Genomic DNA, 23,397 nt, shown 5'->3' with positions numbered 1-23,397 from the left:
CCGTGAACCTCAATGTCTGATCTGCTCTCCTGGTTCTGCCCAGCTCTGCCGTGGATCCCAGTCTGCTGTCTCCCCAGTATTCCAGTTGAGGGATCCCCACCCCCGGCTCTACCAAGGCCCCTCGATCCTGATTTGCAGCCTGGCTCTCTCCTCCGGAGCTAGCACTCGCTAGGCTGGAGCTGTCTGTCCCTCATGCCCCTTGGCACTGTGCTGAGCTCTGAGCACAGTTGCATTTACACTCGCCCACCTGCCCAAGCCACGGAACACAGACCTGGATTCAGAAGCTGCATATTCAAGCGACTTCTGAGCCAAAGGTTTAATTTATCCCCATTCGAATTGATGAATTGGCTGCAAAATTGGGGTCTTGGTTTGAATTCCAACCCTCCCTGAATAGTCCAGTGGCGTTCCTCTGTGGGACCTCTTATTGAAGTCAGCCCGGATCTCCGGTTACCCACAAAGACCCCCAATGCTCTTTGATGCACAAGCAGTGCAGAGCATAACTGTGCAGCCGCCATCGGACAACGGCCTGGCCCCCGAAGCTGCTCTGTGGGCGTTTAGCACATGGCTGTGTCCTTACAGCAGAGTCGTTCAGCAAGAGGAGAATTAGACCAAAGCCACCTGATCTGTGACTGCACGTGGGACTTCAAGGATTAATTGTTACACTTTTTTTCTCTTCCAATTGGTTGCACATTAAGCCTAGTGTCCCGGGTGCCGGGATTTAGGAGCAGCCCATGTGAGCCTAATCATAGAATCATAGAATCATAGAATACTAGGACTGGAAGGGACCTTGAGAGGTCATTGAGTCCAGTCCCCTGCCCTCATGGCAGGACCCAGCACTGTCTACACCATCCCTGATAGACATTTATCTAACCTACTCTTAAATATCTCCACAAATGGAGATTCCACAACTTCCCTGGGCAATTTATTCCAGTATTTGACTACCCTGACAGTTAGGAACTTTTTCCTAATGTCCAACCTAAACCTCCCTTGCTGCAGTTTAAGCCCATTGCTTCTTGTTCTGTCCCCAGAGGCCAAGATGAACAAGTTTTCTCCCTCCTCCTTGTGACACCCTTTTAGGTATCTGAAAACTGCTCTCATGTCCCCCCTCAATCTTCTCTTTTCTAAACTAAACAAACCTAATTCCTTCAGCCTTCCCTCACAGGTCATGTTCTCTAGACCTTTAATCATTCTCATTGCTCTACTCTGCGCTGGTTAGGCCTCAGTTGGAGTATTGTGTCCAGTTCTGGGCACCGCATTTCAAGAAAGATGTGGAGAAACTGGAGAGGGTCCAGAGAAGAGTGGAAGAATGACTTCTCGTGTCTTGCTCACAACACACCTCTTAATGCATCCCAGAATCATGTTTGCTTTCTTTGCAACGGCATCACACTGCTGACTCATATTCAACTTGTGGTCCATTATAACCCCTAGATCCCATTCTGCCGTACTCCTTCCCAGACAGTCGCTTCCCATTCTGTATGTGTGAAACTGATTGTTCCTTCCTAAGTGGAGCACTTTGCATTTGTCTTTATTAAACTTCATCCTATTTACCTCAGACCATTTTTCCAATTTGTCCAGGTCATTTTGAATTATGACCCTATCCTGCAGATTAGTCATAACCCCTTCCAGCTTGGTATCATCTGCAAACTTAATAAGCGTACTTTCTATACCAATATCTAAACCGTTGATATTGAACAGAGCCGGTCCCAAAACAGACCCCTGCGGAACCCCACTTGTTATGCCTTTCCAGCAGGATTGTGAACCATTAATAACTACTCTCTGAGTACGGTTATCCAGCCAGTTATGCACCCACCTTAGAGTAGCCCCATCTAATGAGGGGTGGCCTTGGACTGGTAGGAATGACAGCAGCTGGTTAGCCCAACGGTGGGGTTACCTGGCTGCATCTCCTGGTGCACGGGCGCCCAGGCGGGATCCATGTGTATGCAAGCAGAGCCCCCTGCCAGCCAGGGCCAACTTATCCGTTAGGCACAGTGCCTAGGGCCCACGATACTTTTAGGGGCCCACGAAAATGTTTTAATTTCTTTTAAAATCAGAAGAAAAAAAAGAATTTTTAGGGTAGAAGAAAATGTTTTAATTTTTTTCTCACATCAGAAAAAAATGAAACTTTTAGGGCCCACAAAAATCTATTCAATTTTGGCTAAAACAGGAAAAAAATGTTGAAGTATTTAAAGTTATTAAAGTTATTTAAAAAATGTTATTATTGATATTATTATGGTGGGAGGGGCCCACGAAGGCAAAAGTGTCTAGGGCCCACGAAAGTCATAATGCGGCCCTGAGCCCGGCGAAAGGGCCACTAGACTTCGCTAATGTGATTGTGAGTCCAGCTTTATCTCCACCGACAGTGGTGGACTTGCACCCCCGCAAGCCTCTTGTGCAGGCCCCTGGCAGCGCGATTAGGGCAAGGGGCTGTAAACCCGGAGAGGACGAGGCCTGGGTTTCGGTGACACAGTGAGACACTTTCCCAAAGGGATACGCTGAACCCTGGCTGAGAAAGGAGCCCTGGAACCCACGTGGAGGCAGAGCTCACTTGCAAATGTCCGCGGCTGATGCCCATGTGACGTGGGAGTTAATATTGATGGGCAATCAGAGCAGCCTGGTGTGCCAGCATCTTCAGTCCGTTATGTGACCTGCAGTGTTTCCATCCTGGGTACAATTACAGAGTCGCCCTGCCCTGTCTGCAGCCTGTCCCTGGCGTGCTAGGGGCAGCCAACCAGCCCCTTCTCGCTGTTCTGTGTCTACTGAGCTCTGGGGTGCCTGAGCGCTGCAGGGGCTGGTCAGGTTTCGCCCGGAAGCATGCGATTTGACTCTCCTTATTCGTTCATTGGCAGAGCTACCAATGACCGTAGAATTATCCAGCCGTGATTTGATTCAGCCCAGCAGCCTCTCATGGTACCAGGCAGACTAAGTTGCAGTAAAAGTTGTGGTAGATACACAATCCCATTGCATTTGTGTGGGCCGGGAGGTGCTCACACAAAAATCTCACCTCTGAAAAGCAGGAGAGTTTGGATCCCAGCCCCTTCATGTGGCTCAGGCTCAAGTTGCACTTGAGAGATGCGGTTTCTGTTCTTGGCTCCGCTAGTGATTTGTTTGGTGGCCTTGGGCAAGTCCCATCATCACCCTCTCATGTGCTTGTGCTTCAGGGTAGGGCTTAGGGTCTCTCGTTCAGGGTCTGGACAGCGCTCAAAAAAACAAGACCCTGATCTCTGTGCACAGCTGTAACACACACAGACATGGTGCTGCCCTGTAATAACTCAGATCCACTTAATACCTGCAGGTAGAAGCCATCAGCCATAAGAATAGCCAGGCTGGGTCAGACCAATGGTCCATTCTAGCCCATCTTCTGGCAGTGGCTAGTGCCAGGTGCTTGGACTTCTCCTCCATGAATGCATCTGTGCCTTTTGTGAACCCAGTTAGACTTCTGGCCTTCACAACAGCCCCTGGCCACAAGCATGTTGGGTGAAGAAGCACTTGTTTATATCTTTTTAAACTCTGCCTATTGATTTAATAGGGTGACCCCTGGTTCTTGGGTTATGAAGTAAATAACTCTTCAGTCTCTCCACTTTGTTCATGCATTGGACCAAAAGCTAAATATGAATCAACAGTGTGACGCTGCTGCAAAAAAAGCCAAACGTGATTCTGGGAGGCATTAACAGGAGTGTTGTAAGCAAGACACGAGAAGTTGTTCTTTCGCTCTACTCTGCGCTGCTTAGGCCTCGGTTGGAGTATTGTGTCCAGTTCTGAGCGCCACATTTCAAGAAAGAAGTGGAGAAGTTGGAGAAGGTCCAGAGAAGAGCAACAGAGAACATGATCTATGAAGGAAGGCTGAAAGAATTGGGCTTGTTTAGTTTGGAAAAGAGAAGATTGAGAGGGGACATGATAATGGTTTTCAGGTATCTAAAAGGGTGTCACGAGGAGGGAGAAAACTTGTTCTTCCTGTCCTCTGAGGCTAGAACAAGAAGCAATGGGCTTCAACTGCAGCAAGGGAGGTTTAGGTTGGACATTAGGAAAAAGTTCCTAACTGTCAGGGTAGTGAAACACTGGAATAAATTGCTGAGGGAGGTTGTGGAATCTCCATCTCTGGAGATATTTAAGAGTAGGTTAGATAACTGTCTATCAGGGATGGGCTAGACAGTACTGGGTCCTGCCATGAGGGCAGGAGACTGGACTCAACGACTTCTCGAGGTCCCTTCTAGTCCTAGTATTCTATGATTCTATGATTTATAGATCTTTTTTCACTGTCTGGTACTAGACAGGTAGTTACTGCATCGTTGATTTATGCCGGGTTAATGTGGCATTAGGTGTACCACCCGTCTCATTAGGACATGGCAATTAAAGACCATCTCTGGTACTAGCTACAGACAATAAGGCTACGTCTACACTGGCCCCTTTTCCGGAAGGGGCATGTTAATTTCACCTATCGTAGTAGGGAAATCCGCGGGGGATTTAAATATCTCCCGCGGCATTTAAATAAAAATGTCCGCCGCTTTTTTCCGGCTTTTAAAAAAGCCGGAAAAGAGCGTCTACACTGGCCCCGATCCTCCGGAAAAAGCGCCCTTTTCCGGAGGCTCTTATTCCTACTTTGAAAAGGGCGCTTTTTCCGGAGGATCGGGGCCAGTGTAGACGCTCTTTTCCGGCTTTTTTAAAAGCCGGAAAAAAGCGGCGGACATTTTTATTTAAATGCCGCGGGGGATATTTAAATCCCCCGCGGATTTCCCTACTACGATAAGTGAAATTAACATGCCCCTTCCGGAAAAGGGGCCAGTGTAGACATAGCCCTTGGGCCTGTGAGTATTTCTGCATGTTCTTGCACAAGATCTCAAGATCTAGAGCAATTCAGGCCGTGCATGTATAATGTGATGCCCCACAATGGTGAGCAGAGGTTGTTTCTGGGACCTCAGCATCTAAAACCAGCTGTTGCCTGAGCTAAAAGGCCTAAAGCCAGTAGCAGCCTCATGAATCTCAATAGAACCTTGCCACTTGAGGGAGACAGATGAGAACTGCACCAGGTAAGTGTGACTTACACGCGCATTTACACCTGGAGCAGCAGGCGTGCGATGGCAGGGTCACGGGTATAAAAATGAATGCGTGTGCCACCCCATCTGGCTTGGAAAGCATCTCGGATATACATCTCTGCAGGGGCCAGAGGCATTCATCAGCCAAGGCATTGCATGGCAAGCCCATCTCATTCAAAGAAACCAGCACGAATGCAGAACGTGACAGGTTGCAGCATCTCACTCGTACAGCAGATAACACAGCACCCTAGGCAGCTCCCTTCCTGCACAGGGAGCGAGGGGGAATGCCTCCGAACAGCATTGCTGCTGCCTTGTCCTATGGAGCCGGTTTGAGAACAGCTCTCCCCGCATCAGATCCTAAGGCTGGAAAAGACCTTCGGAGTCATCGAGTCCAGCCCCCTGCCCAAAGCAGGACCAACCCCAGTTCAATCATCCCAGCCAAGTCAGGATTTAAAAACCTTTAGGGATGGACATTCCAGCACCTCCCTAGGGAACCCATTCCAGTGCTTCCTCGCCCTCTTGGGCAGCAGTTCCCAAACTTTTCAGCATCACGCCCCCTTTTTGATTGGGAGGATGGGGTATGAGGGTTTCTTAACAAAGTAGCAGAAAACTTGTTGAACAAAAAAAAAGGGGGGGGACCTGACCAGGGCCACAAAAATAAAAATAGCAGCAAAACTTGGGGGGGGGTGCACTCCCCCTGGAATTTCTTCACAGTTTGGGAACCCATGCTCTAGGGAAATAGTTTTTCCTAATATCTAACCTAGATCTGCCCCACTGCAACTAGAGACAGTTGCTCCTTGTTCTGCCATCTGTCACTTCCCTTTCTGGGATCATCCCTGAAATGCTACCTGTGTCATCCGGACGATATCGCTTTTGATTGAGCGAGGCAGCTGCCAGCAGTGATGTTATGGCACATGCAGTCGGTGACAGAATGCCACAAATAAAGTAACCCAGCTGCCTACTGCTACCTCTGCCTACTTCCCCCTCCTCCAAAACACACGGGGGTTATGGATCGGCTTCATGGCAGCAGAGGCTGATGTCAGGCGGGAGGCCTCTGGGAAAGGAATCGCATGGCTGCACGGCTTAGTGGTTTTGGATCACATCTGACTCAGCCTACGTCTACACTGCATGGCTATTTCGGGATACCGGAATATCCCAAAATATTTTTCGAAATAACGGACTCGCGATTTCGCCATCCCGGTAAACCTCGTTGCACCGACGGCTCAGGGATGGCTCGAAACAGTGCGTCATTTTGAAATTGGGTGCTGTGTGAACCTGCCAAATTTCAAAATAAGCTATTTCGAAATAGATTGGAAAGAAGATAGGCAATTTGCATAGTGCAAATTACGTATCTTATTTCGAGTGTAGGGTGCTGTATAGTCGCTCCTTTAGCCACGTGTTCTGGTAGCAGGAACCAAGTCCACTGTGCGTTCTGAAAAGGAGGTGATGGCACTAACAAATCAGGGGTGGGGAATAATTGATATCTGTATAAGTCTCCGCCCGTTCCCTGAGCGTCCCTACACTGACCCTGTCAAAAAGCTTAGGAGTGAGGTCTGAATGGCTTTAAAATGCCTTTGTCTGACAACAGATGCTCTGGAAGCACTAAATACTGTGAGCAGAGCTCTCTGCTGACATCGCTCCATTGAGTTCAGCAGAGATACACCCATGTATCTGGCTCAGGAGTTGGCCCTTTATTACCCTCCTCATCACCAGCAGGCGTTCACTTGTCTATTGCAGTAGCCCGGAGAGGCCAGCCAGGACGGACACCCCACTCGGCTGGAAGCGCTACAAACACGTTCCAATGGAAACGCCTGCCCCCTAGAATCCCTCTCACTTTCTGATTTGTCCACCGGGGACTGTCAGCTCTTGGTCTAGTGCAGAGCTACTCACCATGCGGCCCACGGGCCTCATGCGGCCTGTGGCCCGTTTGTTTGCAGCATTCCTGATAGTCCGGCATCAAAATGGCAAAAGCCTAGTGAGTGAGCTTTGGCAAAAAATGAGTTACAAAGTAACAGCGGCAGAACTCTTGCGTTTAGAGTATTTGTGCTAAATCTTGCCAGTCTAGACGTAGCCGATATCTAGAAAGGGTTTGTCTAGGGGCAGTGTTACATCAGTTTGACTAAAGGTGCGATTTGAATCCAACTGAGCGCAAAAGGCAGTGTGGACACTCTTACTTCAGTTTAAACCAGGCTCATTTGGTTCCGTGTAATTCAACTGGGAATTGCTTTAACCTTGCCTGAAATAATCCACTCTTAAACAGAACGAAGTGTGTCTAGACGGGGGCTAGGGATGTAAAATCCCGCTTAATTGGCTAACCGGTTAAACATATTGATTAACTGATTAAACCATTAAAGGGGAGGGTGGGCGGGGGGATCGCTCCAGCCTGGCTGGAGTGGCACCCCTCCCTCCCACCACGTGGCTAGAGCAGCTGCCTCTCCTTCCCCATTGCAGGCAGGGAGAAGCTCCAGCCCCCACCAATTAACCCAGGAGTGGGCAAAAAGGCTTCTGCAGGCCACATCTGGCCCACCAAGCTCTGCCCCCAGGCCAATTAAGGTCTGGGGGAGGGGGAGCACACGAAGCCTTCTCCACTCTGCCCCCATCCTGCGAGCAGTGCGTGGTGCTTCAAAGCGCCGCATGCTCCTGGCAAGGCGGGGGGAGGCTTTGTGCATTTCCCCCCCCCCTCACCCAGTCCCTAATTGCCCCCACCCTACGTTCCCCCGAGGTGCCCATGCCCCTGGCGTGGAAGGAGGCTTCCTGTGCTCTCCTGCCCCTAGGCCAAAGGCACTCCCTCACCCCTAGACCAATCATTGGTCTAGGGGTGGGAAACCTGGAAATATCTTGGCCACACCCCTTCCACTCAATGCTCCGACCCTTCCGCTCGATGCCCCGCCCCTTCCTGTGCGGCCTGGGGCCACTTCAAAAATTTCCAAAGTGGCCCCCGGCAAAAAATTATTGCCCACCCCTGAGTTAACTGGTTAAACATTCACATCCCTAGTGGGGGCTTGTGCCTGTTTAGCTAACTTGGTTTAAAACTAATTTAAGAGTATATTGGCGCACATTTCTCATGCAGACAAAGGCCAAGTTAGCAAGGCTTGTTGGAGAGGTGGGAATAGAGCCCAAGAGTCCTGGCGTTCAGCATCTTGCTCTAAATACTAGACTCACTGCCTAATAACTAGGGGTATGTCTACACTACCCTCCTAGTTCGAACTAGGAGGGTAATGTATGCATACCGCACTTGCTAATGAAGCCCGGGATTTGAATTTCCCGGGCTTCATTAGCATAAGCGGGGAGCCGCCATTTTTAAATCCCCGCTGCTTCGAACCCCGTGCAGCGCGGCTACACGGGGCTCGAACTAGGTAGTTCGGACCAGGGTGCCTATTCCGAATTACCGGTACACCTCGTTTCACGAGGAGTAACGGTAGTTCGGAATAGGCACCCTAGTCCGAACTACCTAGTTCGAGCCCCGTGTAGCCGCGCTGCACGGGGTTCGAAGCAGCGGGGATTTAAAAATGGCGGCTCCCCGCTTATGCTAATGAAGCCCGGGAAATTCAAATCCCGGGCTTCATTAGCAAGTGCGGTATGCATACATTACCCCGCTAGTTCGAACTAGCGGGGTAATGTAGACATACCCTAGAGTCGCAGCCATGAAAAACGCATCACGGACCAAGAAATCTGGTCTCCCGCCATGAAATCTGGTTGCTTATGTGCTTTTGCCCTCTACTGTGCAGAATTCAAGGGGGAGGCCCGCCTTTCTCAAACTGAGGGATCTGGACCCAAAAAGGAGTTGCAGGGGGGTCCCAAGGTTATTTGGGGGGGGTTGCGGTGTTGCCACCCTTTTTTCTTGCACTTCCTTCAGAGCTGGGCAGCTGGAGAGGGATGGGTTGTTTGCCAGGCGCTCAGCTCTGAAGGCAGCGCCCTGCTAGCAGCAGTGCAGAAGTAAGGGTGGCCATACCATACCGTGCCACCCTTACATCTATGCTGCTGCCTTCAGAAGTGGGCGACCGTAGAGTAACGGCTGCTGACTGAGGGCCCAGCTCTGCAGGGAGCGGCACAGAAGAGCGGCGACTCCATACCAGGCCGTCCTTTCTTCTGTGCTGCTGCTGGCTGGCGACTCTGCCTTTAGAGCTGGGCTCCTGGCCAGCAGCTGCTGCTCTCCAGCTGCCCAGCTCTAAAGGCAGTGCCCCCAGCAGCAGCAACATCACAGACGAAGAGTAGCAGTACCGCAACCCCCCCAATAACCTGGTAACCCCCCCCCCACTTCTGTTTGAGTGAACCTCCCCTACAATCACACCACCATCATGGCCTTTCCTGTTTTAAAAGCCGGTGACCATGAAATTGATCAACATGGACCGTGAATTTGGAAGGGCCCTTCAGGACGAGTGCTGCAACATCACACACCAATCAGGGGTGAGAGTTTGCACAGCAAACTACAGGAGCGTCCCCAGGTTGGCTATCGGCTCTCAGCTCTCAGGATTAGCCATTGCTCCGCTGGGGATGCCTGACCCGTCAATCATGCCTGTAACGGACTCATAATTGTAGCTTCAGATCCGTGCCCTCCAGCCAGGGTATGTTTCAGGCAGGCCGAGCTCTTTGTGGTGGAAATTTTGCCAGAGAGGAAGATGGGACAAGTCTGGAAGGCTCGTGTCTTTCGCTTTCAAGCCCGCTTGCCCCTCCTTGATCGGGGAACAAAACATGCATGGCAGGAGGGTTTACGGCGGGAGGGTTTATAGAGCCTATTTAAAAGGCATCTGTTTCCAATCCTGCCAATCCTCGGTGCAAAACCTCAAACAAAACAAAACATCCCGAAGAAAGGAATCTTTGAGTGGCGAGCTTGTTTTCCGACGCGGCTGTCATCTGCAACATGCAACGTCCTTTGAGCCTCTAAGCTGAGAGCGCTTCACCCCCGTCCAGCCCGAGAGCTCTGTTTTCAAGCGGCTGCTTTGTTTTGCTTTTGTTGCACGTTTTGGCAAAACCCACCATCTGCTTTTCTGCAAGGGGGTCTCCTGGGAGATAGGAGCTAAACTCCCCCCCCTCTGCCCAGCCCCCCAACTAGTGCTAATAATGCTGTCTGCCTTTTGTTAGAGAGCTCTCATCCTGCAGGCCCCGGCACGTGAAACGCAGGGTCTTGGCAAACCCACACGGACCCGTTTCTCTTTGGCACCATCCCCCTCCACCCCCCACCTCTCCAGTGCAGCAGCAAGGGAAAGGCCAGGCAGCCGTAAAGGCAAAACGAGCCTTTTGTAGAGAACACTTTGATTTGGAGCTTTCCCAGGGCAGTTTCATGCACAGAGGAGTACTGGGGTGAGAGCAGCCCCAGAGGAAATAGAGACGTAAACGGTCCAGACACTAGTGCTCCGGCACCAGGTTGCCCCTTGGCCTCTCCCAAGGGGTTCGATTCTGACCGTGCAAGGCTACGAGGTGTTAGTGAGCAGATCATACAGGCTCGTAAAGCTGAACACGGGGCACGGCGAGTGACAAGCTGCCGTGGTGCCTGGAGCGCCCCGCTAGTGGGTTCTGCTTGCACAGGGTGCCTTGTTAACACTGGAGGAGCTTTGAGGGGATCACACGCCTCTGGGCACATCGAAACTGGGCCTCTGTCCCTTGCTCAGCAAAGGGCTGAGCGTGCCGGTCAGCAGGAAAGGCGCAGTGTAGCTGTGGCGCTGCCCAAAATGGCCAAGGGAGGGAACAATCCTCATCAGAAAACACCCCAAATGATGCAACTATCAAGCCACTGCTATTATGTGTATTATGGTAACATCTGCAACCTCCTCCCCGCTGCTCCATTGTGCGAGGCGCTGTACAGGCATATTGTGAGAGATGGTCCCTGCCCCACAGATCCTACAATCTGTGCCTCAGTTCCTCAGCTGTAAAATGGGGGCGACCTTTGCTTTGTTGGTTTCAGAGTGCTGGAGCGACCTTTTTTTTGCTCGACAAATTTTCCCTGGCGGCTTTTTTTTTTTTTGCTTGACAAATTTTTGTCTGGTATTTTTTTTTAAACCTTCGGGCTTGCCAATTGGTTTAGACCAGTCCTGAGCTCAGGGACCTCAGCTCCCTCTGTGCACCATCCTGCCCTGGACTGGATTTCATCTGTTCTGCTGAGCAATACGGTACCGGTGCGCTCTGCTGCCGAGAGAGGGTCTCTGATTGTGGGGAAATAAACCTCTTCCAAGACTTTCTCCAAAGCAGGGGGCTGTTCCCCCACCCAATAGAGAAGCCCTCTTGGGGATTGTTCCAAGCCCCTCGTGGCTGAGAAGGACAGGCACGTTCCTCTTCGGGACCCTCCACCCCCAGCAAAGTGGGGGAGGATCATGACTGAGGCTGAGCAGGGGGGAAAATGGATCAGGGAATTCATCCAAGCAGCTCAGCTCATCTGGGAGAAAAGTGCAACCATGCAGCTGGAGAGCAGCCTTTAACTAGGGAAGTAAAATCCTGTGTAAAATGGTAACCAGAGAACCTATATGTTTAACCAGTTAACCAGCCCACCATGTCACGCTAGGGCGGGGGGGTGCAGGAGGAGCTCCCTGCCCACGGCACACCATGCTGGGCCCGGCCAGGCTGGCACACCGGGTAACCAGGTAACCGATTACGCCTTTACAGCCCAACCTTTGACCTCCGGCTGCTAAATCCTGCTCCCCTGAAATCAGCCTAGGTTTTGCCATTGACTTCCTTGGGAGCGAGGGCCATGCAGCCAGAGCCAGTCTTAGGATTTATGGGGGTGCAGTACTGTTAAACTGGGGCCCCCATGCCCAACAGCATCCTGGGGAAGGGATGGGGATGTTTTTTTTAGAGAGGTGATTTTTAGAGAGATGTTTTTCTAGAGAGGAGAGCGACACACCAATGAAATATTTTTAAAGCAGATTTTAAACTCCGGTCCTGTTGACCGACACAGTCAATTCAGGAACTGACGGGATAGTCCTAGCGTTGAAATGCTTGTTAAACGGCTTTTCGTACTGCTAATCACTCTGGCAGGCTTTGTCATTGTTAAGTTAACTAGATCCTCTCCGGAGGAAGCAGAGCCACAGACCAGAGATAGGAAGAGGTGGTGGTGGACTTTAAGACCCAGTGGTGCCCCAAATTTTCAGGTGCCCCATGCAGCTGTGTGTTCTGGTATGGATAAGGACGGCCCTGCCCTTAGCCAGGCAGTGCGGACAGGATACAAATGAGGACTGCTCCTCCCCGGACCTAGGCAGAGCACATCTACACACCCGCTGGAGAATGTGCATGACGAAGGTCAACTCAGCCACCATCTGCTTTGCTTTGAAAGAGGAGTGGGAGAGGTAAAGGTCAAATCAGAAGTCGGCAGGATCTGTCCTGAGTCCGACGGCAAATTTCCCATTTAATCTCTCTGCGCCACACCTTGAAATAGTCTACAAAAGCTTCTGGCAAGCCCAAGAGGTGCGGCGGGTCTCTCTCCAAAGCAGGGCGGGCTTAGGGGATATTTTATGTAACCTCGTTGCATTTTCGTACCCTTATCCGCCGTGCAAAGTAACGTATCAGGACCATTGGCTGCGGCCTCTGAACCTGCCAGGCACCTTGCCACTAGTTATCTCACACCCTGAGCCTCTTGTTACTACCAAGGGGACGTTCCCTGGCTTGGCAGGTTACCCCAGACTGAACGCGGCTCGTGGGCTGACATCCAGAGAGAGGGTGTTTGCCGAGAGCTAGAATTTAGACTCTGGGCTGGTCAGAAGAGCATCAGTAGTTCAGGGTATGGATGTTAAAGCTGCAGCCACGGACTCGGCAAATAGCCATGCCCCAGCACCTGTGCAAGGCTCTCTGGCTGCACAGCTCCATGTCCTAGAAAGGGAGGGTCAGAATCATTGTGACCCAAGGCGGGTGGCTGAGCCCAGTTTTCTGAGCTACGGGGCCTGTCCCAGCCCCCTCCCAAATGTTTAGGGGGCTTTTTCTGCTTCAGGGTAGGGGCTCGAAGTGGGGACTCAGCAGTGGGTGGGAACAGGGAGTTGGTTGGTGGGCAGAGGGCAGCAGTGGGTGGCCTCGGCTTGCAGCCTCCGGTAGTCAGCTCACCAGCCCCCCTCTTCCCGCCACTGGAAGGCCAGGTGGCCCAGGCCCAAATGGAGGGTTCTGTGAACTGCGAGAGCATGTGACTCCTCTTCATCCACTCGGGAAGCCAACCCCACCTCGGCTCTGCCCGGTTGGGACGCTCGGTAGCTGGGAAAGCCAGGCCCAGCCACGGGAGGGAGCAGAGCCTGGGGGAGTGTGTGAGCCTGCTCCAGAAAGCTCCTCCTTCTGTCCTGTTTTGTAAGTGCCAGAACGGGAGCTGTCGGCTCCAGAGAGTTTCTCGACTTCTCTGTCTCCTCACTTCCAGGCCGGGGGTGACACAGACCCTCCGCCCCATCCCGCCCATGGCTCAGCATAGCGTGCCAGGCTAGGAAGCTGGTTGCAAGCGTTGGTCTTATGCTAGAGCAGCCATTCTGAGCCGTCTGCATTTTTAATGCCCTGCTTTGTTTGGGGCTGCCCTGAAATGCAGGCGCTGTCGTAACAACCTCAGGCAGGGCCTTGCGCTCTCTAGCCAGGGCACTTTGACTTTGGGTTCGTGCCCGTCGTTCAGCTCAAGGATTTCGGGGAGGGAGGAATGCACACGACACGCGCCAAACCCCAGACCTCGCTGCAGCTGCGAGCACCTCATTGTGTCGGAGTTGGGAAGATTTGGGCACAAGATTTGGAGCTTTGGGAAGTATGTGGAGCCGAAAGCCAGGCCAAGCAGTGGTGCATGATGGGAGGAGAAGCAGCCTCCGCTCCCCAAGCGGCCCCACAGACAGGCAGTGACGCTCACGCATGCCCTGCAGGAGCAAGCAGAGGGCTGGAGAGAACGGGCTCAGAGGCTCTAAGACTTGACTCACCCCAGCTTCATGCTGATATGACCCTACTGAGCTCAGCGGAGCGACTCGGCCTTATAGTGCATGACACGTGCTGCAATAAATGAGCTTGGGACTATGCTAGGTGCTGGGTTATACTTACAGATACAGCAGTAGCAGCATCTGACTTGGGGGGATAAGGCAATATGGCACATTTCTTGTGAAGGCAGAATTCATTTACTGCCCTCATTACTGGGGGCTAGACTTGCCAGAGGTGTTCAACAAAAATCCAGAACACAGTAAACTTGGCTGAGCAAAAAAAACACCAAAAAACGGGAGACCAACGTTGTTGAGCAACCAATGTTGGGTTTTTTTATCGGACGGGGGACCCAAATACCGAATTGTCCGGATGAAAACTGGACACCTGGCAACCCTAACGGGGAAAGTGCAGGAAGGCCCACCAGGGGAAGGCAAGTCCCAGCCCCGCCCCTTCCCCCTGAGGCCCCGCCCCTTCTGCAAACATACATGTGGAGCCACGCCTGCCCTGCAATGTAGGGGCCAGAGCTAATACCCCCAGCCCTGGAGTATACCCGGCCCCCCTAGCCTCTCCCCTCCCAGCAGGCAGTGCAGCCTCAGCTTTCCTGGCCAACGTGTGGCCAGTTTTGGGAAGGCAATGCCTTCCCTTGTCTACATCACCCATCACTGATGCTAGTTGCTGAAATTATCCAACACACACACACACACACACACACACACACACACACACACTCACACATGCTCTCACAGCCATCTTTGTTGCTCTGCTCTGAGCTCTCTGCAGTTTGCTGGGAAGCAGAGCCATGTCATTCAGTTTGGGGGCACCTTTGTGACTGGGAAGAGGTCAACATAGCTTCACTGATGTCAATGGAATTATGCTAATTTACACCACACGAGGAGCGAGCCCAATAGTCTATGGGCTCGTCTACACTGGCCCCTTTTCCGAAAGGGGCATGTTAATTTCACAGGTCGTAATAGGGAAATCCGCGGGGGATTTAAATATCCCCCGCGGCATTTAAATAAAAATGTCCGCCGCTTTTTTCCGGCTTTTAGAAAAGCCGGAAAAGAACGTCTACACTGGCCCCGATCCTCCGGAAAAAAGCCCTTTTCCAGAGGATCTCTTATTCCTACTTCAAAGGGAAGTATTCTTATTCCTACTTCAAAGGGATCTCTTATTACTACTTCAAAGTAGGAATAAGAGATCCTCCGGAAAAGGGCTTTTTTCCGGAGGATCGGGGCCAGTGTAGACATTCTTTTCCGGCTTTTCTAAAAGCCGGAAAAAAGCGGCGGACATTTTTATTTAAATGCCGCAGGGGATATTTAAATCCCCCGCGGATTTCCTTATTACGACCTGTGAAATTAACATGCCCCTTTCGGAAAAGGGGCCAGTGTAGACGTAGCCTGTGTGTGATCACTATAAAACTGTAGACCCCATGATGTGACAGACACACACACCACTTAAAATCTCTTCTGTTGCTAAGTTGTTTGGCATGCTCAAGGCCAATTTACTGTCCATAATTACCTCTGGATTTTGGTGCCTTTTCATTTGTCGCACTTTGTCCAGCATTCATCCAAGCAAGAGGGACGAGGTCAGGGTGTTCACATTGGATTTGCAGGCTGCGTTTTCTTTTGCAGCTATATCAGCTAGTCCTGGCGATAGTTACGACATCACAAACGGACAATTATGAAATCACATGAGAAAAAAAAAGCAGAGACTGCACTATTGTTTCATCATGTTTCATCTCTAGCTCACTAGGAAGGAAAGTGTCTTTATTAGAGGTGGTCCAAATGTTAACCAAAAATCATTGTGAAAATTTCTTGCAAAAAAATGTTGCTAGTTTTTTTTTAACAGCCTCTAGAGTATCTGAAAAGTTTGTAAAATCCAAAATTTTGACACACATGTTTGGCTGGCGTCAGTAGTTTTCCTCGTTGGGGAAACTGAGGCATGGATTGGGGAAATATTTCACCTGCAGTCTCACAAAGGGATTCGCAGACCTTTTACTCTGACCAATGCACCTCGCTTTCTTCCCTTTGCTGAACAATTTAGTGAGAAAGATCCTATTTTCACATCAATAGGGGGTGAAAAATGTTGAAAATCTGTGATCTGCAAACAGAGGTTTTCCTAAAAGAAAGGTTCCCATGGGACACAAGCAGCAGTCTGAGGATCGGCCAGCTTTTCAACCCTCCTTTGAAACATCTAACCTTGAGGTTAGAGGCCACAAAATAATTTTCTTCGTCTGAGCCCAGGCATGGTGATTTGCCAGGAAATCTCTCTCTGGTGTTGTTTAATAGCTTATGATACCATCTACATTTCTTGCTAGTCTCTAAGGTGCTACAGGACTATTTGTTGTTTTGTACGTTTTTTTTCAGTTTCCTAGATTATAGTCTCATGACACAAGTGACCTTTTTCATGCTGCCTCTTGTTTGCACTTAGACACTTCCGTAGAAGCTTAAGAGTTTGGAAATAACCCTATAGAGCTGCCTTTCTCTCTAGTTCTCTCCTCAGAAGGGACATGAGGGACTGGCAGATAAGTTGGAGGGTAGGGATAGAGTCCAGAGTGACCTGGACAAATTGGAAGATTAGGCCAAAAGAATTCTGATGAGGTTCAACAAGGACAAGTGCAGAGTCCTGCACTTGGGGTGGAAGAATCCCAAGCATTGTTACAGGCTGGGGACCGACAGTCTAAGCAGCAGGTTGGTAGAAAAAGACCTGGGGATTATAATGGGTGAGAAGCTGGATATGAGTCAACAGGGCGTGGCATATTGGGGTGCATTAGGAGGAGCATTGCCAGCAAATTGAGGGAAGTGATTATTCCCCTTTATTCGGCTCTGGTGAGGCCACATCTGGAATATTGCGTCCAATTCTGGGGTCCCCATTACAAAAAGGATGTGGACGCATTGGAGAGAGTCCAGTGGAGGGCAACCAAAATGATCAGAGGGCTGGAGTTCATGACCTATGGGGAGAGGCTAAAGGATTTGGGAAGAGAAGAGCGAGGGGGGATTTGATAGCAGCCTTTGAGTACCTGAAGGGGGGTTGCAGAGAGGATGGAGAGAGGCTGTTCTCAGTGGTGACAGATGACAGAACAATGAGCAATGGTCTCAAGTTGCAGAGGGAGAGGTCTAGGCTGGCTATTAGAAAAAACTATTTCCCTAGGAAGGCGGTGAAGCACTGGGATGGGTTCCCTAGGGAGGGAGTGGAATCTCCATCCCTAGACGTTTTTAAGTCCTGGCTTGACAACGCCCTGGCTGGGATGATTGAGTTGACATTGGTCCTGCTTTGGGCAGGGGGCTGGACTCAATGACCTTGCGAGGTCTCTTCCAGCCCTACGATTTGACGATGCTATGACTTTTTTATCCCTGTGGGGTTTCCCTCTCATGGCTCTGTCCTTGGATGCTTCAGGATGGAGATGCCTATCGCCTATTCACTGGAACCTTTTGTTAAGAGTGTGGGGAGTGTTAGGCCTTGTCCGCACTACAGAGTTAAGTCGCATTCCCATCTCCGTATTCCTCATTCCACGAGGAGTACAGCTAGTTCGGATTAGAAGCCTAATCCGAACTAGCTACTCTGTGCCGCGTGTAGCCACGCGGCACGGGGTTCGAACTAGCCGGCATTTAAAAATGGCGCCGGCCGGCTTCATGCAAATAAAGCCCGGGAAATTCAAATCCCGGGCTTCATTTGCAATTGCGGATGACTACACTACCCCGCTAGTTCGAACTAGCGGGGGTAGACATACCCTTAGTCTTTAAAGTGCCACCGGACTCCTTGTGCTGAAACAGACCCACACGGCTACAGGTCGCTGAAAGGCAGCTTACATCCACCTAACTCTATGGAAGTGCCAATGCTAAACTAACTCCTCCTCCACAAGTGGAGTAGAATCAAGGTCAATGTAGTTTGGTCAACACAGCCCCAGCATAGACATTGCTCTTCTGACATTGCCGGTTACTAGCTTTTAGCAACTAGCCCACACTACTCCACCCTGGCCATACAATGGGTACCGGTGCCCTTGGAGAGGAAATGCGCTGCTGACACAAGGCACAAAGGGTAGATACGCAGAAGCAACGGCATTACTGCGATAGCTCAATGCAGACATAAGTTAGGTCGACTTCATTTTTTAGAGTGGACATGGGCATGGGAGGAAGTCTTGCTCTGAAATCGCCTCTCCTCAAATTGGATTATGGGCGTGGACAGCCAGTTCCGGGGCTCAGCTGATGTGTGTGTTCTATCTGCCTCCCCATTTCTCTTTTAGGCAAGGACCAGGTGCGGAGTGTGCTCCACTCCCACTGGTTCGCAGGAAGCTTTTGGGAGTCTCACAGGGTCGGATCTCTAATGATTCAGGCAGCTCCCTGAGCAGAGATGCCCGCGATGGGGGAGAAAATACTAGGGAGCCCCGTTCTACCCAGCATCTTGCTTAGCAGAATGACCTCTGAGCTCAGCTCTTTCTGCCCTCTGGGAACAATCCTGTCTCCATTTCTGGGATCTTTCATAGGATGATTCCCAGGTATGTTGGTTAAATAAACCTCACATCCTTCCCCCACCCCAGCGAAGTAGGTCAGCCAGTATCCCTGGCCCAGTTCTGCAGGTGGGGAAACCGAGGCAGGGAGAAGGGAAGTGACTTACTCCAAATCACACAGTGAGTTAGTAGCAGAATCAGAAATAAAACCCATGGGTCCTGCCTGCAAGGTTTGTCCTCTGACTACTAGACCATGCTAGCTGTCCAACTGACTGCGGCATTAATCCCATGCCAAAGGAGCCAGGACTTGCAATTTCACCTTGTTCATTGTCTGTGGTGCAAGGAAGAGCAAATCCTCTTCCCTCAAGGTCCCCGCGAGCTGAACCACCTGCTTCCCTTGTGAGCTCCACAGCCCCCAAAGTCTCACTCAGGCCTTAACCCCGTTTTGTGAGGCGCCATTTCCTCCCCTCAGGACAGGAGAAGGCCGCGTGGAAACATGGCAGCCAAAAGATGGCAGCCGGAGCAAACTCTTTACCTCAGCATGTTGGCACCCTGGCCACAGCTCACCCTCCCATGCACCAAGCGTGTGGAATCACAGGAGGGCTGTTCTAGAGCTAGAGCTAACAAAACAAAACTTCACAAACATTCATTGGGGCTGCGAGGCCCGAGGTCTTCATTAAAGATGTTTGATGGCTTGGCCTAGACAGTTTGAGGCATCAGAAATTGTCCCATGCTGGGTTATGTCTCTTTCTTTCTTTCTTTCTTTCTTTCTTTCTTTCTTTTCAGTTTTATTTGCTTTTGTTTTTTCATGCCACAGCTTTCTGCCGCCGTTTCAGTGGAAATGAGTCAGGAAATGCCGATCAAATCCAGCTGAGGGGCTGGTCTGCTCATTTTTTCTGAGGAACAGAAAGGCCAAGCACTTCATGCTTATTAATAGCAACCACCGTTCTGTTATTATGAGACTCAAAAACACCCTGCTCTTTAGTGTTGTGTGTTATTTAAGCTTCTGAAAATAAATGTTCGTTGGTGCAAATCAATCTGCTTGCAAAGCTTTCTGCTTGGGACTGGCACAGAAAGTGTTGCTAGAGGAAAGATCTATTCATAGAGCGTATTTATTTTGTATAAACAGGCACTCAAGTCTGCTGTTCCATGGCATCATAACCCTCTGTGCTTTTACAATCTGAGGTTCTCATAAGTACTTGACCAAACAAACTCCTGTTGTTGAAAAAGCACCACCGTGGAAAGCTACTAGTGCTGGCAGACCTGGGAGTGGGAATTGGTTTCTGACATTTAATTTTTCAGGCCGCCAGCCGCCAAAAGCTACAGGCATTTGGGAACCCACTGCCCGAGCTGAGCGCAAACAGAGCTGTGTGCCTCTAAGGTTTCAGTCAGAGAGAGAGGCCCAGACTTTGAACCTGAAATCTTTTCGAGAGCCAACTCCAAAGCACACACGTTTTTTGTTAGAGGGAATCCTGTTCATTTGAGAGATGTGACAACAACTCTCAGCTCAAGAGGATTTTTTTTTTTACATTTGTTTTAAAGCTCCTTCGTGGAAGTTCACAAAATGGATATAATTTACCTGAGATAAACAGTCACTTGGGTACCTTTTGAAACTATATATGAGGTACCATATTAGTACTTATTAGTTACATTACCATAGCAGCCAGATGTCCTAGCCAAGCTCAAGGCTCCATTGTCCAAGGCGCTGAGCGTTTTAGGGTATACCTCCAAAGCGAAGTTATTCTGCCACTACAGTAACTATTCCTGATTAATTCCATGTGTGGGTGACGCTAATTCAAAAGTCACTTTTATTCTGGAAAAAAAAACATCCTCCCATGGAGGTAGAAATACTTTGTGAGGTTTTTTTTTAGCACATATGTGTACATGCAAATCAATCTGGATTAAGGTAAAATGTGGACTCCAAACGCACTAAGGGCTTAGAACTAGTAGACCCATTTGACAGGCTGCAGAACTGAGGCCCAGAATAAATGAAATATTTATTTAAGGTCACACGGGGGTTCTGTAGCAGACTCGGGAATTTAATCTAGATAATCTGAGACCCAGTCCGATGTGCTCCCCACACAACCACCCTTGCTCTCTATACTCATTCGCTTTCCCAGTTCACTCAGTATTACTGCCTTTTTAACAGGCATTTTTCAGAGCATCCCAATCTATTGCTGTATGTTGTGTGACTTATCCTCAGACGGTAATGGCTCCATTTTCATCTTCAGGATTTGATAGCCTGCCTCGTGGTTCTGGTCCCCTGGCTTCAAGCCAGTCCAGGTCCTTTCAGTTGGGCTCTAAGAGCAGTTTGAAGATTTGTGAGTGGAACGACTTTGGCTCTCACTGCAGTTCTGCTTGTTGTGCCTATAACACCCCAGTGCCAAGTGGGTGTAAATTGCTAGCAGAGCAGAACCCATTCTGCACTGGGGTAAGTCACTGCACACAGTGTAGGTCAGGGATGGGCAATAATTTTCACAGAGGGGACACTTCATAAATTTTGGCACACGGTCACGGGCCGGCTCCACCCCTGGAAGGGGCGGGGCTGGCCAGAGTTGCGTAGGCCAGAGGCTTTGAATTAAAAACACAGCAAAGGGCTTGTGACTCCTGGCTGTGCCACTACCATGTTGCCTGCAGGTTTACTTAGGGAGGGGGTGGAATCTCCATCCCTAGAGGTTTTTAAATCCCAGCTTGACAAGGCCCTGGCTGGGGTAGTTTAGTTGGGGCTGGTCCTGCTTTGGGCAGGGGGCTGGACTCGATGACTCCTGAGGTCTCTTCCAGCCCTAGGCTTTTATGAGTCTGACTGTTGCAGCTATTTCCAGGGCTCACAGCTCCAGCCCCTGCTGCTGTGACTAGGAGCCGTGAGCCATTCAAATAGACTCCTGCTGCCTGAGCCACCGCCTGGAAATTCGGTGGCATTGGGCAGCAGGATATAAATAGAAAGTGGCCAGATGCAGGCCGCGGGCCGGATCAGAGTTAGGTGGGCCGGATTCAGCCCTCGGACCACATCTAGCTCAGCCCTGGTGTAGGTCAATGGGAAGGCCAGCCTGAGTTTGCTCAGGTAAACAGAGTCTTCTCCTCAGGCTCCCAAAGCAGGGCCGTGCCTAAGGGCTATGGCATTTGAGTGCTGGAAGGGTTTAGAGCATGGTAAGCTGTGAACCGTCAGACCTCGGGCGGGCCTCCTAGGCCAGGGGAGGCACAGCCTTCCCAAACTGCCTCACCGGGCCCTACCCATGGCCAGCCCTGTGCCGTGCTTGCGGGCCAGCTTTCCGGAGGCCCAGGCTGGGGGAGGCTGGGGCCGCACTGCCCGCTGGCTCTTGGGAGCTCTGGGGATGGGGGAGGCTGGGACTGCGCTACCCGCTGGCTCTCCACACCGCCCACTGGCTCTCCAGGGCTGAGGGAGGCTAGGGCGTGCTACCCTGGGGCAGGGAGGGGCCAGCAGCCACATTGTCTGGAGAGTGGGGCTGGGGTAGGAGCCAGCAGGCCATGGAGGGGGGGAGCATGGGCTCTGGTGGGTGGAGCTGGGGGGACTTGCCTCCCCAAGCCATGGGGTCACCCCCCACCCATGCTTCAGACCGACCTGCCCCAAACTGAATACTTGACACAACGGCTCAAGTCCCTTTTATTCGTGGACTCTAAGCCACGCGGTGGCAAAATCCGCAGCGTCCGTGTCTCCCTAACCTGGCTCGCTTTTCTCCCCAGACAGACCAGCCGTGACGCCAGGATGCTCTCCGGCGCTGTCTCACTGCTGCTGCTTGTGGCTGGCATCCGCTCGGTGTCGGGAGGAGGTGCTGGCGGTGGAGGATACGGGCAAGTGAAATACATGCAGCCCATGGTGAAAGGGCCCCTGGGGCCCCCATTCCGGGAAGGCAAAGGGCAGTATCTTGGTAAGGGGGCATTTTTACGCAAAGGGAGCCAGGGGCGGAGGGCTTGATTTGGGGATGTGGCCAATGGCAGAAATGGGGGCACCACTCTGGCGGCCTGATGTGTCTGGAGACCTGCAGCTGCTCCAAAGCAGGGAAAATTCACTCCTCGTTATCGGGCGCAGCCCAAGTCCAAAGGGTGCGGTTGGTCCCTAAGACCTGCAGATGGAAACACAGTGGGTACGTCTAGACTACAGGGTTTTGTCGACAGATACTGTTGACAAAGCTTCTGTTGACAAAGAGCGTCTAGACTGCAGCCAGTTCTGTCGACAAAGGAAGCCGCTTTGTCGTCATAACAGTGTGGACGCAAAGGACAGTGTAGATGCAATAATGCCTTCTATCAACAGAACTCTGTCAACAAAAGGCGTTATTCCTCGTAGAATGAGGTTTACATACGTCGACAAAACTGCTGAGTTTTGTCAACATTATGTCGACATAACACAAAGGCAGTGTGGACGCAGGTATAGTTTTGTCGACAAAACCCTGTAGTCTAGACACACCGGCTACGTCTACACTGGCCCCTTTTCCGGAAGGGGCATGTTAATTTCAGCTATCGTAGTAGGGAAATCCGCGGGGGATTTAAATTCCTACTTCAAAGTAGGAATAAGAGCCTCCGGAAAAGGGCGCTTTTTCCGGAGGATCGGGGCCAGTGTAGACGCTCTTTTCCGGCTTTTCTAAAAGCCGGAGAAAAGCGGCGGACATTTTTATTTAAATGCCGCGGGGGATATTTAAATCCCCTGCGGATTTCCCTATTACGACCTGTGAAATTAACATGCCCCTTCCGGAAAAGGGGCCAGTGTAGACGAGCCCACCCAGTGTGTTGACCGTAGCAGGGCATTTTATAGTCTCTGCTACACCCATGGATGTGCCAGTGGGTTCCTCATCAGGCCCCTCTCGGCATAAACACAGGTGGGCCCAATTCAGCCAAGACCTTATGCCTGCACAGAAGCCCCAACGGAAGTCAATGAGCCTTAAGCATGTGCTTAGAGGCTTTGCTGACTTGAGGCCCTCAGTGGTCCTGACGCCTGGACCAAGGCAGGCGCTGTCCCACTCGGAGCCATGAGAGAGCGTGTCAAGTGATTCACATCGACCAGGTGCTGACAGAACATCCCCGGAAATGGGTCTGTCAGGAACATCCCTG

General features: G+C 51.0%; 1 protein-coding gene across 3 annotated transcripts in view; it reads left to right on the top strand.

Annotated features, from left to right (window-relative positions):
• COL8A2 (collagen type VIII alpha 2 chain) overlaps window positions 1-23,397 on the top strand; it is a 194,474-nt gene that overhangs the window by 137,986 nt on the left and 33,091 nt on the right. For all 3 annotated transcript variants that reach the window (XM_075909155.2, XM_075909154.2, XM_089773416.1), the window contains one exon: window positions 22,036-22,220. In XM_075909155.2, coding sequence (XP_075765270.2) covers window positions 22,058-22,220 — 163 coding nt within the window. In that variant the 5' untranslated portion in view covers window positions 22,036-22,057. The remainder of the gene's footprint in view (window positions 1-22,035; window positions 22,221-23,397) is intronic.

Source organism: Pelodiscus sinensis, chromosome 26, assembly GCF_052426305.1.
Source record: "Pelodiscus sinensis isolate ZL-2025 chromosome 26, ASM5242630v1, whole genome shotgun sequence".
Lineage (NCBI taxonomy): Eukaryota > Metazoa > Chordata > Testudines > Trionychidae > Pelodiscus > Pelodiscus sinensis.
The sequence above is the reverse complement of the archived record's forward strand: the minus strand, read 5'-3'. Positions and strand labels throughout refer to the sequence as shown.